This window comes from Lonchura striata, chromosome 26 (genome assembly GCF_050655825.1).
Source record: "Lonchura striata isolate lonStrDom1 chromosome 26, ASM5065582v1, whole genome shotgun sequence".
NCBI lineage: Eukaryota > Metazoa > Chordata > Aves > Passeriformes > Estrildidae > Lonchura > Lonchura striata.
Window position 1 is genome coordinate 1,947,187 of NC_140728.1, and position 19,215 is coordinate 1,966,401.

General features: G+C 53.2%; 2 protein-coding genes across 12 annotated transcripts in view; one reads left to right on the forward strand and one right to left on the reverse strand.

Annotated features, from left to right (window-relative positions):
• The window catches only part of LOC144247680 (uncharacterized), a 33,269-nt gene continuing 14,054 nt past the window's right edge, over positions 1–19,215 (forward strand). The window contains exons 1-3 of one of the 7 annotated variants that reach the window (XM_085561093.1): positions 904–6,818; positions 9,719–9,823; positions 17,349–17,712. In XM_085561093.1, the coding sequence (XP_085417219.1) occupies positions 904–1,884 (981 nt within the window). In that variant the 3' untranslated portion in view covers positions 1,885–6,818; positions 9,719–9,823; positions 17,349–17,712. Of the gene's footprint in view, positions 17,713–19,215 lie in introns of those variants that run through there. The other 6 variants (XM_085561095.1, XM_085561092.1, XM_085561091.1 and 3 more) reach the window with 6 other exon arrangements.
• Positions 8,181–19,215, reverse strand: part of CD46 (CD46 molecule) — a 22,588-nt gene continuing 11,553 nt past the window's right edge. The window contains exons 11-12 of one of the 5 annotated variants that reach the window (XR_014950136.1): positions 11,310–11,456; positions 8,181–9,396 (exon numbers count right to left, since the gene is read on the reverse strand). Coding sequence is in view for 2 of the 5 variants with exons in the window: in XM_085561084.1 (XP_085417210.1) it covers positions 13,464–13,518 (55 nt within the window). In the remaining 3 variants the exon portion in view is untranslated. Of the gene's footprint in view, positions 11,457–13,300; positions 13,519–19,215 lie in introns of those variants that run through there. The other 4 variants (XR_014950134.1, XR_014950135.1, XM_085561086.1 and 1 more) reach the window with 4 other exon arrangements.

Genomic DNA, 19,215 nt, shown 5'->3' on the forward strand with positions numbered 1-19,215 from the left:
AGCAGATTTGCAGCAGGGAGCGGAGCTAAGCCGCACTGGGCAGCTGGAGCGGCAGCCAAGGCCAGCAGGAGAGGACACTGCCACTGTCACTGTCACTGTCACTGCCACTGCCACCCTCCCAGCCCCCGGGTTATGCAAGGACAGGCACCGAGTGCCCCCGGCCCCTCTGCGGCCACCCGGGCACCGAGACCCTCTCCACTCACTGCCCGCAGCGTGCACGGGGAACCGGGAACCTGGGGAAAGCAGAAGTGTGGCTGTAATTGGGATTAATCTATTTTTAGCAAGCTGTCTGCTGCCCTGTCCACGCTCCAGCTGAGATGTTTAATTCTGTCCAGCTCGACTCTTTCTGCAGTGGCACCAGCACTGATTTTTCTTTTCTTACAAACCTTGAATTTGTTTGGGTTTTGTTTTGATTTTTTTTTTCCCAATTCATTGTTATTCCTTGTTTTTTCAAAAAATCTTTTTTTCCCCCTATGTACAATAACTGTAAAATCCAACACAGAAGTAATACAAAGGTTGCTGTATTAAGAAAAAAAAAAAAGGAAAAAAAAGTTATACAACATTTACTATCATTATTATTCATTTTACTATGGAGTTTGGAAACCCCGTCATAGATCAGGAATGTGTTGTACCCTGCGCTGCACAAACAGCACAGAAGGAAAATTGCCTCTTTCAAGCTATATTGGATAAAAACACACAGTGATACCAAAATATTTCTGTTAAACAGCACCAGGACAAGCTGCTAAAGCCATCTCCGATCACCTCACCATTCACTGACCCCGCATTTAAATACCTGCCGCGCGTATCTTTAACCTTTTATGAGGTATTTGCAAAGGGAACTTCGAGATTAGCACTTGGGAAAACACCCTGGAACACAGCTGGACCGACATCAAGAGGCCGGGAATGTTTGCCTTTCCCAAATCCTGCTGCCCGTGCCAGAGCGGGACCCGGGGGAGCGGAACCTTCAGCAGAGCCCGCGGCAGCCAGCGCGGCTCTCGGGGCTCTTCCTGCAGCCGGGGAAGATGCTCCGCGGGGAAAACCAGGCTCCCGTGCCGAAAGCTGCCCCGCAAACCCAGCTCGGGGCCGGTTCTGCTCGGTTCGGACCCTGCCCGGTCCGGACCCTGCTCGGGTTGGACCCTGCTCGGTTCAGACTCTGCTCAGTTCGGACCCTGCTCAGTCCAACTCTGCTCAGTTCGGACCCTGCTCGGGTTTAGACCCTGCTCAATTCGGACCCGGTTCAGTTCGGACCCTGCCCGGTTCGGACCCTGCCCGGTCCGGACCCTGCTCGGTTCACACCCAGCCCGGTCCGGACCCTGCTCGGGTTTAGACCCTGCTCAATTCGGACCCGGTTCAGTTCGGACCCTGCTCGGTTCACACCCAGCCCGGTCCGGACCCTGCCCGGTTCGGACCCAGCCCGGTCCGGACCCTGCCCGGTTCGGACCCAGCCCCGTTCACACCCAGCCCGGTCCGGACCCTGCCCGGTTCGGACCCAGCCCGGTCCGGACCCTGCCCGGTTCGGACCCAGCCCCGTTCACACCCAGCCCGGTCCGGACCCTGCCCGGTTCGGACCCAGCCCGGTCCGGACCCTGCTCGGTTCACACCCAGCCCGGTCCGGACCCTGCTCGGTTCGGACCCAGCCCGGTTCGGACCCTGCCCGGTCCGGACCCAGCCCGGTCCGGACCCTGCCCGGTTCGGACCCAGCCCGGTCCGGACCCTGCCCACCGCAGCTGTGCCCCCCGGGCCGGGCTGACTCACTCGGGAGCTGCGGGTGCTGAGCTGGAGCGCGGCTATTTCCGTGCTCCCCCTGCAATCGCTGCTCCTCCGGCTGCGCTGTCAGGCACCTCAGCACCCCCGCCGCCTCTATTCTTAGCAGCTAATAGCTGAAATAATTCCTTTTGTCTCCGCGCTGCTGGCTCCTCGCATCGGGAGCGCAGCGAACGCTGCCCCCACAGCCGCTGCCAGCGCTGCCGGGGGTCCCTGTGCCAACCGGGAATTCGGGGGTGGGCTGAGGATCCCAGATACCCCGACCGACTCCAGCACAGGCCATTGAGCGGTGCTCTGAAGCGGCTGGGATGTTGACGCGGTGCCACCTCTTTGAAAAGGATCCCGGCTCTTCCAGCTGGGTTTCTTAGACTTCACGGGAAAAAATCCAGGTTTTCAGAGGGAAGGCCAGGTTTTCACCTGCGGGCTCCCATTTCAGCGCCTGCTCTGTGCCGTGGGCTGGGTTCCCACCGAGAATGCAAACGCTCCATGCAAATGGGACTCCCCAATGCCAGCACAGCCGTGCCAACACATCCCCGACGGTCCCACACCTCTGGCAGCGCCGGCTTTCGATGCCAGCACCAGCTGCTCCACACAATTCCCCTGAACCACCTCCCGAGGGGCACTGTGAACCCCCACCCGCTCTCTGTGGGACTCTCAGCTGTGCACACCCAAACAGATGCACGGAATCGACTTTGAAACTGTTTGCGAAGGGGTTTGCTGCTCTTTATCTGCCTGCTGCTCTTCCTCCTGCTGCTTGGGACCCCAGGGAGGGCAGCAGAGTGTTCCAAATAGAACAGGGTGCCCAGAGCAGCCGTGCCTGCCCCTGGATCCCCGGAGGTGTCCAAGGCCGGGTTGGATGGGGCTTGGCACACCCTGGGATGGTGGAATGTGTCCCTGCCATGGCAGGGGTGGCACTGGATGAGGTCCCTTCATGAGGACCCTTTAGGGTCCCTTTTAACCCAAACCATTCTGTGATTCTGCTGGGCTGGTGAAAAAAGGACTCATTGGCCATTTCTCTGGAATTCACTAAAGCTCGTCTGGAAAACAATAAACCTTTTGGAAAAAAACGAAACCTCAATGTTTGTTGTGACTCCGCTCCTCACCGAGGCTGTTTTGTAAGGATGAGGTATCACTGACAAATCCAACAAGAGCTAGCCCACATCAGCACTTAACAAACTGACTATTCTGCATTTTAAAGCAGCTTTTAAGCCTCTGGGTTGGTAAAGTGAAGAAACTTTTCCATTGCCCTGTCCACCTTTGCCCGATTCTTTGCTCCTTCCGTTTGTGCCCAGCCACTCCCGAGGGGATGTGCCAAGACTCCCCTTCCGTGGCTGCGAGGTCGAGGGGTTACAGATTTACAGCTGCCCAGACTTGCTCCGGCCCGGGCAGGAATTCGCTTGGCATAAACGAGGCCTTTGGATTATTTATCTCAGCCTTTCAGTTAAACAGGAACATGCCCTGATTTTAACAATCGTGCTTCCTGCGCTGGGCTGGGGGAAGGTGTGGCCGATGGCATTTAAACCTAAACCCGAGCCAAGGCTTCCCCAGCAGGAAGCTGGAAGTGCAGGCATGACCACGAGGGTTTCCTCCAGCACTCAAAACACCAAGGGCCTCCCTCAGGTTATTTTATCACCCCCAGCAGCAATAATGATCTGCATGAGGGTGAGATTTGGGGAGTGTCAGACTCCGTTTGTTGTTGCTATTAAGGTCATTGCAGCGTGACAGCAGAAAATTGCTGGAGACGCTGGAGAACTGAGGATGAACCTTCAGGTACAGCCTGGCAAAGAAGCAGTGCAAGCCCAAACTCCTTCTGGAAGCTGAGGAATCGCTCCCTAATCCTTTCGTGGTGCTGAGGGAATTGTCAATGACAGCCTGGAGGGTCAATCCCCGCCCTCTCTCCTCAAAAAAGTGGCATTTCCCCCAAATACCCAGCCCAAGCCATCCCAGTTGCAAGTCCTGAAATCTTGTCAAAATGTTCAGCACTATAAAAACTCTTAATTCTATTAATCATCACTGCAAGCTCTCAGGGCCCAGCTGTAGTCAGCCATGGGGTCACTCCCAGTTTTGGAAGAGATTCCTACCCTGCCACATTCTTACAGTGACACTGATCTCCACTGTCTCAGACCACAGCCATGGATTATTCCCATTTTCCAAGCCTGCTTTCTAGCCCAGGACTTTGCACCCTCATAGGCAGTTCTTACAAAACCAAAGCTCTGCCTCCTACTTTTAAAGTCTGGAAGGAAAAAAAAAAAAAAAGCTAAAAAAAAACCCAACCCAAACCAGTAGCAACACATGGAAATGGGCTCCAGTTAAACCAGAAAAGCAGCCTAGATTTTTATAGTGGAGTGTCAAAGATGTTTGAACCAGAAAATACCGAATCCTGCCCAAGAGTGTCAGAAAATGACTTTATGTTTTCAGGCCTCATCACTCAGTTGTGAGGGCTGAAGTTTTCCACTGCCCCAAGATTTCTCACACAGTTGATTGTTCCCCAGTGCAGCACAGCTCTGAGTTCTCCTTGGGAGCCTGAGTGCCACCAGCGAGTACCTAGAGCCAGGCAAAGACAGCAACATTCCAGGGCTGGTGGTTTTCAAAGGAAAGAAAACCGTAAAATAAACACTGCATTTCCCCTGAAAGCAACCAGAAAGAGTAATTTGGAATAAATCAAAGTTGGTTTCACCTTCCTACCGCACCACAGGCCTGACAAAAGCAGTGTGAGCCGAAAGCATCAGTGAAGTGCCTCCTTTCTGAGGCTCCCAGCTTTCATCTCGCTCTGCTGTTTCATCTGTCACGTCTGGAGCTCCCTGCATCTCGAGGTGGCCTCTGCCTGCCAGCACAGCGTGCTGCAAACCACCAGGGAGACGTGGGAACCCAGAAAATCCACCCTGGCCCTGCGTGCTGGGGCTCCTGAGAGAACGGGGGGGACTGGAAGCAGCGCAGGCAGCTCCAGGCGCAGCAAAGCCCGGCCTGCCCGGGGGGATGACTCATTTCAGGAGCCTGTGCTCTCTCCCAGTCATTAAGGAAGGAGTTAATCCCTGCAGCTTTGGCCACAAAGTGGATGTGTAAGGCCTGGAGTCCCATGGGCTCGATTGCATAAGAAGCCATGTATTGTGGCATTTAGTTGATCATGCACTACTTCTTCTGGTCACATGGAGGCTTGATTTCCCCTTGCATCAGCTACTACAGACTTTCTACATTTCTCATACTGGTGTCTGTTCAGTTCACTGGGGTCATCCCCTTCTCCCCAGGGCACAGCCCGTGCTGCTCGCCCAGCCCTGACCCACGGGATCTCACCCCATTTTTCGTGGGATCCCATCAGAGGAACCGGGCGCTTGTAATTTTTCTCATTTGTGTCTGTGCGTAACAGGTGTCATTTTCAGTGTAGTACAGACAAATCCCAAAATAGCTCAGGCTCTTCAGACGCTGCGAGGAGAAAAAACCGTGGTTACTTCAGCTTTGGTTGTAGTGAAAAACCCAAGGCTCGCAGCCGGCTCTGAAGTCAGAATTAAAATGGCAGACGGAGGAGTGGAGCAGGGATCTCTCTGCATTCCGTGTTTCCTGACGGACTGCTCCTCACTGCTCTGTGTGTGCACATCAACTCCCTCACAGGCCTGCCTCTCCATCAGCTTCCCTGACTCCCAGGAGCTGCACCTACCACGGATCCTCCTCCACACTTCCCGGTGCTGGCACAGCTCTGCTTCCCCTGCCGGGCGCCGGGGCTGGCCGGAGGCACCAGTTATTCGAGGGATCTGGGGGGCAGAGGCGAGGAGAGAGCGTGCAGCTGCAAAAGGCTCCTTGCCTGGGGATGATGCCTGCTGTGCTGAAATGCAGAGCTGCCTGTGGACTGTCTTTGTCGGGGATTATTGGATTCTGGTGACTCCAGGAGCGCAGTTATTAGTTCCCCTGCCTACGCCGAGCGTTCGGAATCTGTGTGTGTGATAACACTTATTAATGCTGTTCAGATTAAGAAGATCCTATGGCTTTCCAGCACTTTCAGCACCTTATCTCACGCCACGCATCTGCCCAGCAGCAAAACCATGCTCAGATCAGCGTTTTGTGGCCAGCAGAGCAGGGGCTTGTGGGGCCAGCAGTAGCCTCATGCCCACAAGTCCTGCATTTGTTCACAGCAGCAGCTCCTCTTAAACTGCCTTGTGCTTCAGAGGATCTGCTTGCTGAGGATTTATAAGACGTGGGCCTAAAATATTTAATTTCAGGAAGTCAAGAAGTGGTTCCTGTCACTGAAACAGTTAATCAGAAAGCACCAACTCTCTACTGCAACGTGTGTGTGCGTGCACATGTTTTTGTTTTTTAGAGCCAGCAAGATTTGCTTTGGTTTTTTTAAAGCAGAAAACACCAAAAAAGTTGGCTGTGGTTTCAGCTGCTATCGCTCGAGATTTGTACTGCTGACTACCAATCCTAAAAGAGTTAACCTGCTAAGTATGACTCAGAAGCAGAGAAGGAGATGCGAGGCTGAGAGCCGGGGAGGAAGCGAAGAAACAGAGGTGAGGAACAGAATAATTGCCAAAAAAAGGTGCAGAGTCCAGGAGCGACGTTCCCTCCGGTCTGCCTGGCCCTGGCACCGCTGGCACGGGCTCCCTGGAAAGCTGCAGTTCCGCTCTTATAACACAAGGAGCAGGCTGGAGAATTTAGAGCTGCGTCACAGAGCTCAGCGAGAGAGTGAGAGAGCAAGCTCCGTCGATAGGTCTACCAGCAACAGCCCTGCTGCAGCAAGAGGGGAGAGAGGCAGCAAAAGAGGCAGAGAGGGCTCCAGGAAGAGAAGTGGCACCAACACCACGGACTGGGCTCCTGCCACCATCCACTGCCATTTGCACCTCGTACTCGGGCTCGCTTGGCGTAGGAGGCTTCGCCCATTGACGATGCTGGAGACCCGGCGCGCTTAATCCCACGGGGAGGGAGAGTGGGCAGACACCGAAAGGGTTAACGGGAAGGAAATTTCTGGAACCTTCTCTTCTGCGGCGCTCCAGAGCGAGCGGAGGGCTGAGGACTGCGCAGATGGTGCACGGGCACGGCTCCTCGGTCCGGTTCGTCTCCCTCACGTACGTACCCTTTGATCAGGATGGGGCTGGAGCTGCAGCTACGTATTTGGATTATTTGCAGGGCGTCCCTTTCCCCCGGCGTCCCTAAGTTCGGATCCCAAAGTGCCTCTATTATTATTTTGGCTGGGTAGGGTTGCTCTGTTCTGCGTCAGAGCTGTTTTCTCAATGGAGCGACGGCACAGGTTGTACTAATGTCACTCCTGCCGGCATTGCTGTACTGCAGAGGAGGCTAGTAGTCATGGGGGAGAGATGACAACTTTGCAAAGACTGCCGTTTTCCCGGTTTGTCTGGGCTTTTTATCCCCCCCCATGTCCCTGGAGGCTGGCATGTCAGCGAGGGGTTGGTGCAGGGGTTAACAGGCGCCCTGCGATTCGGAGCTCGGAGGTTTGTCACTGCGTAGTTCGCAAAGTGGCAAACGGTGACGCAGTGATCATTGCAGGGCACGTCGTCCAGTTTTTAAAAGCACTGGGGACAGGTAGACGGGTGCCTTCCAGACGCTTCCACACCAGCTGAAAGGGGTTAAAGATGAGTCGAGCCGGGAAGCCAGCATTTAGGGATTAAATGTCATCATTTTGGCGTTGGAAAGTTGTTTACCTTGCTCTCTCGGTGTCTCCATGCTGGCAGGCGGCCAGCTCACATGTGATAGTCTTCCCTGGACTGCTGCATCATTAACGAGAGCCAGCGCCGGCTCCCATTGGCCGGGGCGGGCGCAGCGCCGGGGCCGCGCCGCCATTGGGCGCGCCGGGGCTGGCAGGTGGAGCGGCCGAGCGCATTGGCCGCGCGGGGCCGGCGAGCGGCGACGGGGAGCGGCGAGCGGGGCTGCCTCTGCCCGGTGCCCCGACACTGCCCGCTCCCACTGCCGCTGCCCTGCTCCCTATTCCCTGCCTGCCCGCTGCCCTGCTCCCTATTCCCTGTCTGCCCACTGCCTGCCCGCTGCCCTGCTTCCTATTCCCTGCCCGTGGCTGTCAGCGCTGCACCAGAACGGGGACCGGGGCTGCCTCTGCCCTGTGCCCCGACACTGCCACTGCCACTGCCCTGCTCCGTATTCCCTGCCTGCTCACTGCCTGCCCGCTGCCCTGCTTCCTATTCCCTGCCTGCCCGCTGCCCTGCTCCCTATTCCCTGCCTGCCCACTGCCCTGCTCCCTATTCCCTGCCTGCCCACTGCCTGCGCGCTGCCCTGCTCCCTATTCCCTGCCTGCCCACTGCCTGCCCACTGCCCTGCTCCCTATTCCCTGCCTGCCCACTGCCTGCGCGCTGCCCTGCTCCCTATTCCCTGCCTGCCCACTGCCTGCCCGCTGCCCTGCTCCCTATTCCCTGCCTGCCCGCTGCCCTGCTCCCTATTCCCTGCCTGCCCACTGCCTGCCCGCTGCCCTGCTTCCTATTCCCTGCCCGTGGCTGTCAGCGCCGCACCAGAGCGGGGAGTGGAGCTGCCTCTGCCCTGTGCCCTGACACTGCCGCTGCCACTGCCCTGCTTCCTATTCCCTGCCCACGGCTGTTAGTGCAGTGGCCAGAGCGAGGCTGCCTCTGCCCTGTGCCCTCGGCACTGCCACTGCCACTGCCCTGCTCCATATTCCCTTCCTTGCCCCCTATTCCCTGCCTGTGGCTGTCAGCACAGCGGCCGGAACAGGGCTGCCCCTGCCCTCTGCCACTTCTTCCTATTCCCTGCCTGCTCCCTGCCTGCTCCCTGCCCTGTCCCAGTCCGCAGGTGTCAGAGAAGCAGGCCGGAGCGGGCAGGACCGGGCTGCCTCTTCCCTCTGCCCACTGCAACTGCCACTGCCCGCTGCCCTGCTTCCTATCCCCTGCCTGCTCCCTGCCCTGCTTCCTATTCCCTGCCCACGGGTGTCAGCAGAGTGGGTGAGGAGCGGGGCTGCCTCTGCCCTCTATCACTGCTTGCTGCCCACTGCCCACTCCCTGCTTCTGTTCCCTGCCCGTGGGTGTCAGCGGAGCGGCCGTGCGACTGGCCGTGCCCACTGCCCACTGCCCGCTCCCTCCTTCTGTTCCCTGCCTTGCTCAGTGCCCTGCTCCTGGCCCACGGGTGTCAGCGGAGCAGCCGTACAACCAGGGCTGTCCTCTGCCCACTGCCCGCTGCCCTCTGCCCGCTCCCTATTCCCTGCCTGCTCCCTGCTGTCAGCAGAGCACCGTGTGAGCGCTGGGCTGCCCTCTGCAACCTGAATGTTGATCCCAGTACTCAGCACCAGCAGCTGCCCCTGTCCTACTCCCTGCCTGCTCATTGTCTGTTGCCCGTCTGCTCCTCCTGCTCCCTGCCCTTCTCTGCTTGCTCCCAGCTCCCTGCCCACCACTCCCTGCCCGCTGCTCGCTCCATGCCCACCTCTGATCCCAGGATGCCAGGCGTCCCTCGGGCAGGAGCTGGTCACTGCTGGGTGTGCTGGGCGCAGCCCTTCACCCATGGGTGCTCCCAGGAGGTCTCGTTTCGCCGTCCAGTCGCGACAACGACGTGTCAGAGCTGCAGCCCACGGTGCAGGGGAAAGTACTGGGGTTCAGGGCTTTTCTCCTTGCTTCCTTCTCCCTTGCGAGGTGCTGGAGCAGCACTGTAAACTGCTCGGGGCAGGGATTGCACCTGGAAATTATGTTGTGGGAATAGTTAAAGAAATGAAAACGACTCTTGCCCAAAGTCAGCTTTTGTTTGCACAAGTGTGGGTTTGCCACAGGCTTGGTAACATCACAGAGAGATGGAGACTGCCTTCAGTGATGGGTCTGTAAAGGTTTGCAAAAGAGTAACAGCATTAGAAAGCAAGGACGGAAGGATTGGGAACTGGTTAAGGATGAATGGGAGACTGAGGGCAGAGAGCAGCTCGAAAGAGAGGATAAGGAAGTGAAGGGGAGAACACCTTTCCCTCGTAACCATTTACTATACTATTCTTTCACCTCTCTTCTTAAAGCGCCCAGCAATGAAGATGGCAGCTCTGCCTGGAAGTGCTGAGGACGCAGCCAGCCTTGAGCTTGGTCTTCTGGCCGAGGGAGTCTCCCGATTATGCAGTGGAGTGGTAACTTTGCTTTCTCATACAAGAGGGACCATTATTCCATAGCCTTTCATCATCCTGAGGCTTACCCAAGTTTCAGGATGTGCTAGCAGGAGAGTTTAATCTCTGTTACTCACAGGCTGCCATCTCCAGCATCAGGGTTGGTTGTTTAGCAACAACCACTGGGCTCATGCACTGCATGGCCGCCGTCCCCATCGCCTGGGCTGCAGCCTGGCCTCTGCAGGGTGCTCTGGGAGACAGGGAGAGAGGGAAGGGCTGGATTTACACCCCAAACAGAATTTCGGAGGTTTGGTCGCGAAGGCCGCAGGCGCTGCGGATTTTTCGCGACGCCGTCCTTTGCGCAGGGCCGCCATTTCCAACGGCAGTGCGGCGCAGGGACGGGGAGGGAAGAGCCCAACAGACTGTACGTGCCACTCCCCACTTTCTTTCCCTCCTTCCCATCTCCATCTTTCCTCCTTCCCCTCCTTTCCTGCCAGATTCCGTAGGGAATTTCAGCCTCTTACTGCAGTCATCACAACCCCTCCTGACTCACTGAGCCTTCGCTGGCTGTAGCTGGCTCCCTCCGAGCATCCTTGCCTCCCGCAGCGCCAGATCCGCAGAGCAAGGGAACAACAAGAACAGCAGTCCCTGCAGCCAGACAGACAGGCATAAATACACACACACACATGAGAACACTCCCAGGCAGCTGTGGAGGGGGTTCTGTACAGCCAGGAGCTGGACTAAGGCACGATGCTGGGTTGTGTGGATGATGGGTGGGTTGAGCCTGTTTTCCTGAGACAACTCTGTGGTTTTCCCCATCACGGCTGTGGGGTGGAGAAGCCCTGACTTTGTAAAGCTAGTGCTGTTTCATGGCTTTCAAGGAGGTGTCACTGGCTGCTGAGTGTGTTCAGAGCAGGGATGTATTTGGTTTAATTCCTTTTGCCACCATGTTTTGGCCACAGTGATGGTTTAACTGTGCCTGAAAGCAGGGAGGGTAAGGAGACGGATAAAAGAGGAGTTATTTCAATGTTAAACTCCAGCTGTAAATCTCATTACCCAGGAATTGAGGTTACTGTCAGCAGGTAAATCTGTGGGACTGGCAGGAAACAAGGCTAAGAAGGGGACATGGCACATTTCTGTAGGACAGCAGTGATTGTGTGCACAGGGGTGGCACTGTCACCGTGAGCTGCACCTGGGTAACTGTTCCGTGATCGTTTTCTGCACAGTGCCGCAAAAGGACTGGGGAAAGCTGTGATTTCTCCCTCCCTCTGACACTTGTGTGTGTGGCACTGTATGAGCTGATTCATTTCCCTGTATCTGGGTTTCCCTGCTCTGGGGAGTGGGGTTTGCTCTGCCTCGGCCTTGGTGCAGCATCGTGACGCAGCGTTCGGTACCACGCCGACAAAACACACGCAATTTTCTCGGGCGTTCTGACCGCTCAGCGACCACAGGATTCGGGGAAGGAAGGGCAGGATTTCACATGCCCATGACAGAAATTTAGAAGCATTACCTCTTCTTGTCTGCTAGCACAGGCAGGCTCTGTGAGGGACGAGGCAGCCATGATCTCCTCCTGCTCTTGTTTTGCCGATGGTCATGTTACATCTGTGACGCAGACGAATTTTGCTGCTGGTTCCTGTCGGTGCTTTAGGGAGTGGAGCTGATGGGGGCAGAAGCTTGAATATGGTTAGAAACATTCTTTTCATACTGATGTCAGAGTCTGAGCCACACCCAAAGGGTCGGGGTATCACACCCACCTAGTGACCCCCCAAATGGTGAAGGAATTCGGATGAGCCCCAGCACCCCTGGCCATTTTGCTGCTCACAGAGCAGGCTCGGAGCCTGCAGCTCTGCTGCTGCTGCTGTTCATTTCCATGTTATACAAATACAGCATTGGGCTCTGTGTCAGGAGCTTTCTGATGCTGTGAGAAGCTTAAAGTCTACAAGCAAATGTTTTTCTTTTCTTATTTGGGAACATTCATTAAAATGTCTAAATGCCAAGTGTTCTACCCTCTCTCCTCTGACAAATCTCTCCCAGACCTATCAAGAAAATTCAGTGCTGCTGCGTAGGATTTTTAAAACTTTATCATGGTGTTTTCTTACAGTTTAATATGGTTATGGCTGGGAGGGAAAGATTTAATTTGGTTAAATATCTGTAATGCTGATGTTAATGGACAAGGATGTAGGCAAGAGTTGTCCATGTCCTCTTTATCTCTTTATATAGATAGTCCCAAGCCCAGGCTGTGAGGAAAAAAGGGAATACACTATCCCATTCCCATCCACCCAAACAATTTCTGTGCAAAGGCAGCAGTAGAAAAGGCCAAGCTGGAATGTCACAAAATGGTTCCACCAGCACTCAGAGATGCCAGTGCCGTTTATCCTGGCACGGCTCCGAGAGCGGCACCATGAACCGCCTGCTGCAAGGTCATTCCCCTGACTCATGGTCAGCAACCAGTTGGTTCAGGAACTCCCAATCTACTTCTCTTGCAACTGTGCCCATGCCTGAACCTGGAGGGGAGGCCTGAAAATTAACATTACTGCAGCAGTGGGGGCACTGAGCCCAAAACTGTAGCTCCAAAAAAATCCTATGTCTCTGTAAGATTTTAAAATCCATATCTGTAATTTGTTTCTTGCCAGCTGCAAAAACTTTCCACTAGTTCCCTCATCCCCTTTTCCCCAAAAACTTCCTCTGCACTGCTGGGAACCAGGAGTGACACGTATTTAAGAGCTCACACTCTGTTCTAGGAAGAAAATCTCTGTGTACATTTGCATTTCTGTGGCCATCAGGTGCACTGTGCAGGCTCCCCAGAGCCTGTCAAGCCAGGGGTGTCTCTCAGGTGCTTTCAGTGTCAGATACCTCAGCTCAGGAGCTGTCTTGTCCCCTCCCAGGTTTCCCCATTTTTCCCTGGTCTTCCTGTTTGCCCATCTCACTCATATTTTCAGTTGTCTCAGGACAACACCAGCCATGGATATGCTCAGGGCTGGCTCTGGCTCTCTCAGCCTCCCAGGCAGCAGAGGAGTGGTTAATGCCTCTGAGCAAAAGAACTTATTTAGTGCCCTAAGTTCAACTGGGGGGCAGGTTCTGTGGACAGAGAGGGACAGGGGGAGCAGCCCCCTCCTGCTCCCAGAGCTGCCAGCCCACCTCGCCAAGCGCCCAGCCTGACCCTGCTCATGATGAGCCTTCGCCTTCCCCATGGTTATTCCCTGGTTTCCAAAGGGACAGAACCTGGCTGCCAGTCCTGGTGCCAGTGACGGCTCCTCGCCTACAGGGAGGCAGATGTGATGGCTCGTCTGCTAAAAGCTGAGCCAACACACTGTGATTCAGCCCTCCAGCTTTCCAAGGAAGAGCTATTTCTGAGTGAAGCTCATCTCTCCAGCTCCCCCCACAAACACTCACAGCACTCAGGAGTCCAACAGCAGCCACTGTTGCATTTGGGTATCCACTGACAATGGCTCTTGGACACACGGGGATGTTTCAGGGATGGAATGATGGAAACCCTGGGAACAGGGACACACCAGCAGCTCACGTGCCTGGGGGAGTCAGCCAGGAGTGTTTGGTCAGTGATTTTCTCCTGCTGTTTTGCCAGGTCCTTGTACTGCAGGTACTGTTAAACTAAAGGCTTGATTTCAGATGTCTGGTTTAAAGGCAGGTTATACTTCAGTGAACATCAGGCTGGGTTTGTTTCCTTATGCTCCTCCCTGGCACAGGACATTCTTTTGTCTCTAGAATGATACAAAAGAAAAATATAACTTCCCTTGCCATTACCTGGAGGAGCTGGAGTGGTGGTGTTGGGGGAACACCATGTTCCTGAACTGACTGTACAAATCACAACAATCATCTCCCTGTGAGAGCTTTCAAGCCCTGCAATCAGTACTTTACATTCTAAAGTGATGCTTAGGTACAGGAGTTAGGAATAGAAAATGGCCTTCCTGGTTGCAGGTGCCTAGGTGGATCATTTGTTTGAGTGGAGTGAGTTTTGCAACGTGCTGCTCACTCAGGCTGTGTAGGGCTAAATTTGATGAGTTTTCCTTCCTACTGCCCTCCCCTGACCTCTAGCCATGAAAGTACAGTGTTCTTCCTGAGCTTGCCCAGTTTCACCTCGCTGTTCCCTGTGAAATCTGAAATCCTCCACAGGATCCAGGGTTCAGCAGTTCCTGTGCCCTCCAAACAAGCTGAGGGTTTGCCCAGGAACTCTCCTGAGAGCAAAGCTGGGGGAGAACTGGATGACTCCAGGCAAGTCAAAGCAATTTCAGATGAGCAGAGGGGATCACAAGATGGGGAACTACAGCACTAATATCTAAGCACACCTCTAATGGTCACCATGCTAAAACAGACACCGCGGCGTGCTCTGAGAGATTCCCCTTAACAGGAATTGAAATCAGTGACTCAAACCAAGCAGGCCTGACTGTCCCACTGCTCACAGTCAAAAGGGACACAAAGCTCCACAGGCTTTTACCCCCATCCTGTCCCAGTGTTCAGCCTGCCTTGGGTTTTGGGGGGTTTCAGACACAGAGTGTCTAACTCCATTTGTACTGCAGTTGTAAGGCTGCAAAAGGAGGACTGAAAGAATAGGCTAAGTTCAATTCAGGATTGTAATGTGGAGTTTTTATTGTGGTCTTAATAAAGGAAAAAAGCATCTCCCTTATGCTTTAAACTCATGAAGTACCTGCTTTTGCTGCCCATAACAGCAGTGGCCTCTCCAGAGGCATCTCTAGGCACAAATACCAATTTTCCTAAGCAGTGCAGCCCGCACTCTGCCTTCCCTCAGCCCAGGCCGGTGCTCTGACACACCAAGTGTTCCACACTGAGGACTGGCCCCCAGTGCAAGTCAGAGCACATTTGTCCACAGCTGACCCACGCAGCACCAGACTTGCACAACAAAGAGATGCAGTTACAGGCTCCCCACGCTGAGGAGGCTTTTTTTGAAACCTTAGAAGTTCATTCATTTCCATTCCCCTTACAGGTCACCACTTGTACTGTCACACCCCTTGTCCTGCACCTGGCCTTGGGCTGATTCATTCCTTCACTGGGAGGATGATGCATCAAGCTCAGATTCTCAGCATGTAAAACAGGGATTATTTTCTCCAGGGGAGAGCAGAGCCTGGTGAACCATGAGTTTCACCCTGTGATGTGAAAATGGAGGAAAAAAATTTATGATGCACACTGAGATCTGTTTTGCTTTCTGCAAAAGCCCTGGAACTGCCTTTCTATAGAAGGTGCAGCTTGTGCAAAATCAGGTCTGTGACATCCAGGCTGGCCTTGTTCCTGCAGACTGAAGGTCTCAGGGTAGGAAGTTCCCTTTCACAGGGAAGGCAGGGATTCCCTTTTTGTCTTTGTCTCCTATGGAATGTATAAAGCAGTGTGAAGTCCATTAAAAGCTTTGAATTGTTCCTCTGAAAGAAGCTACAGAACAGCACTGCCACTAAAACATCTGAAAAGGAGCAAAACCCACAGAATGATATTGTACCTTCCCTACTGTTATTTATTGGAATGTCCAGACCACTGTGATAAAGGCAAGCACAGGTGACAGCATTTGCTGCTCTCCACACAGCCAAAGTTTGAGAACAGCACTGCTTCATTTCCTTCCCTGTGACAGTGGGGAGGGGCTGGGATGGAATTCCCAGAGCAGCTGTGGCTGCCCCACCCCTGGGAGTGTCCAAGGCCAGGTTGGAGTAGCCTGGGACAGTGGAAGGTGTCCCTGCCCGTGGCAGATGTGGCACTGGGTGAGCTTTAAGGTCCCTTCCAACCCAAACCATGCTGTGCTCCTGTTTTCCTGCCCATGTGCACATTCCCAGCATCCTGAACTGCTCCTTCCTCCTGCCCAGACACACTGGGAGCCTTGGGAAGGAGAGCACAGACGGATGAACCCTTCCCAAATGTGCACCTGCACCTTGCCAAGAAGGGCTGACACCTTCTGGGGAGCTGGTGAAGGCAACAGGACAAACTCCAGGTATCCTGGAGGAGGGGCAGCAGCATCTTAATTATGCTGAAGTGAAACCTGGTTTTATCAAAACTATAAATAATAAATGAGCCATTGGTCTTCAACTGCTGCATGATATTTCGGGAAAGGTTGGTCTCCTTTGCAGGGGGGGAAGATGTGCAGGGGTGTTCAGTCCTTCTAAGTCTCATACTTGGACACAAGTTCCCCATTTACAGCAGCACAAAGTTAAGTGACATTTTACTCCAGCTATTTTTCAAAACCCTAATGAAGATTTCTTTGCAATGCTTACTACCAAGGCAAGGAAAAACCAAAGCAAAGCTCACTGTAACCCTGTTTCTCAGAGACGCTGCTGTGAGTCTGTGGTCCTGCAGCTGCCTCTCCTCAGCAGCAACTCCTGGTGCAGCTTTTCAGGAGTAAATCTCACCTGATAATAGAGGGTGCCTCCTAAATAACTGTGCCACATGGCAGGCACTGGGGAGGGAACCTGCTTTCCACTCGTCTTTCACCCTGTTGCCCCAGATACTGGATTTAGAAACGTCAGTAAATATCCAGACACAGGAATCTAGTCCAGCTATTTCCCCTTCCTCCACCCCTCTTTCTTGGAAGGACAAGCTCTTGTCTCTGAGCTCTCCCTCTCCTGCCTGGGAGTGTGCATTAGGATGGAGGCGCCGGAGCAGATTTTTGGATGTGGTTACAACAGGAATACACAGAGCTGCCAAAACCCCAGGGCATCAATAAGTGGAACTGCTGCCTCCAGTTGTGCTTTGTTCCATTTCACATTGGCCTCTACTCCAGCACAGGTCAGACACTTATCCAAGGGTTGATAGCTCCTGAATTATGCATGTGTGGAGTTCAGAGGCTTCTCAACACCCCCTCTAGTCCCTCTGCTCTGAGCTGTGGACACTGCAGGTTAAGTGCTCAGCCCTGCTGCAGTTCCAGGAACCATCAGCCACTCATTTTCACACTCTCCTTCCTCGACAACTTCCACTGAACCATTTACAGTTCAATTTGTGAATGCTCCCTTTTTGTTCTGACCCACACTCAAAAGTGCTTTCAATCCAATTTATTTTCATTCTGCCTGCAGAATTTAAAAGTTGTCTCACAAAAGTCTGCAAGTCCTTGCTTATTTAAAGCACAGGGACTGCTGGCAGAGGAAGTTCCATCAGGACACTCACATTTCCTTTCCCTGTCACAAAAAGCACCTGATCTGTCCTGTACTCTCTGATCAGTGAGTGACAGAAAGCCAGAACACTCTCCATCTTGGACAGAATGAGGCTTATAGCCTGGTTTCATCTGCAGTGAAATGGAAAAAGTGTTCCTGTACCACACAAACTTCCCACACTCACCCCATCAGCATCGTGCTCTGCACTAGCAAGAAATAAAACCTTGATCATCACTTGCTGGGAAGAATTTGAGTGCATTCCACCTGGCTAGGGCAGGAAACAACACTCACTGCCAGGCTGGGGGTTTTCCTCACCACATATTTAATTTCTCCTAGACCAGCCTCAACCATCCACAAGATGCCACAAAATAAGTGTATCCATAAAGTAGCTAAGCCCAAGGTAACTGTCTTGGTATTTAATAAAATTAAATAAAATAATTTTTCTCTAGGTACGGTGGAGATGAAGGATTTTCTCCCTCAGCCTGCAGCCATGCACAAGATGTGTCTTCCTCTGGAAGCTGGTTTCACATGGTGGCTTAGATTTTCCCACTTTGTATCTAGCACCATTTGAAATCAGTGTTCTAGGAGCAAGAATTACAGCGTGGGAGGAGACCAAGCACCTGCTCACTTCAACATCCTCTGCTCCTCAAATCAGCCCCTTTTCCAAAGGTTATTTTTTTGCCAGCCATCCATTTTGTAACATCATCTGATTTCTAGACACTTCTCCAACCACTGTATGCACCCTCCCAAGCCAGGGCCACACCAGCACAGCCTCCTGCTCCTGTACTTCTGCTTAATAAACAATGGATATGAGTTCAAGTTGTCCAGAGTAAAGTGATCCGCAAGTTGCATGAAAACCAACGTGGTATCTCTTGTACCTTGACAGGCAGAGTATGTTTGATACCCAAAAACTAAGATCAACCTTTAATTTACTGCCTCAGAGCAAAAGGATTTCCACCCTCTACTTGGGGACCCCATCACCACAGGATTCTCATTCCACAGCTCTGCAAACACAGAAATTCCCCCAACCATTTGACCTCAGCAGTCAGACACAGAAGTGCCTTCAGCAATCCCAGATTGGCTTGGGTTGGAAGGGACCTTAAAGATCATCCTGTTCCAAGCCCCTGCCACGGGCATCATGAGGATGCCACACAGCACACACACAACCCACTCCTTTTTCCAGAATCACTTCTCAGCACACACAGAACCTGCTCCTTTTTCTAGCATAATTTTCCAGTTTGCTGCTGGTACGTCCTAGCAATATTTCACTTCTCCAGCCCTGCATCCCAACCTAGAACGAAGCTGAACTCTTTGTTTGCCCTCCCTGCTGTCCAGCGTGTTCCCAGACATGGAAAAGCTGATCCCTGTATGGATGAAGGTTTGATCAGAGCACTGAGTAGTCATCTCTAAAGAATGCATAGCTGTCATCTACAAGAGGATCCTTCTCTGAGCCAGGAAAACGTCTCTTACACAGGCTGACCGATTTCTCTTGGTGTTCAGAGTCTCAGTTTTTGTCTAGCACCATTTGAAATCGGTTATGATGTAGGGGGAAAAGCAACAGCAATGGGAAACTTCCTTCCCTCACCCCCCAGGCCACAAACAAACACCATCCAGAGCACGACCTGGCCTCCCCAACACCACTGGCTTGCTGTTCTCTGACCTGAAGTTCCCCCACAGGCTGAACATCCTGCACACAAGGAGGACAGTCAGCATCCCCTTCAAGTGAGGATGGGATGCTTCCAGACAGAGAGAAGCATCTCTTCAAACATAACTCAGCTTCTTCAACTCGAGCAAGCCAGGGCCTGGGTGTGACAACACAGCCACCCAGCCTTCTGACCACTTCTACTCCATGTGCTGTTTGTTTGCCTTAACCTGTTCTTTACACAGATATTTTTTTTTCCTTTTAAATAAAATTGTGTGCTCTATGTTCCTGGGCTCTGTCTCAGGTAGAGAGATCACCTGATTCCCTGCTGGACAACATCTAAGTGCTGCAAGTCTCTTCATTTCAGCCCCCAGCTCCACTTTCACCACCCTCGGAAATATTCAGATTCAGAGAATCAGAATGGTTTGGTTCGGAAAGGACCTTAAAATCCTCCAGTTCCAACCCCTGCCATGGGCAGGGTTTAGTTTATACTGATTTTAAGTGTGACACTGAAAACCCACCAAGCACTGTCACTTCACACTATTTAACCCTAAACCACACAACTTTGGATCTGTATTGTTACTCCCACTGCCCCTGTCACCAGTAGATGGCAACAACACATTTTTATTCCATGCAGCCTTTCCCTTAGCACAGAGCTCACGTCTCTAATTATC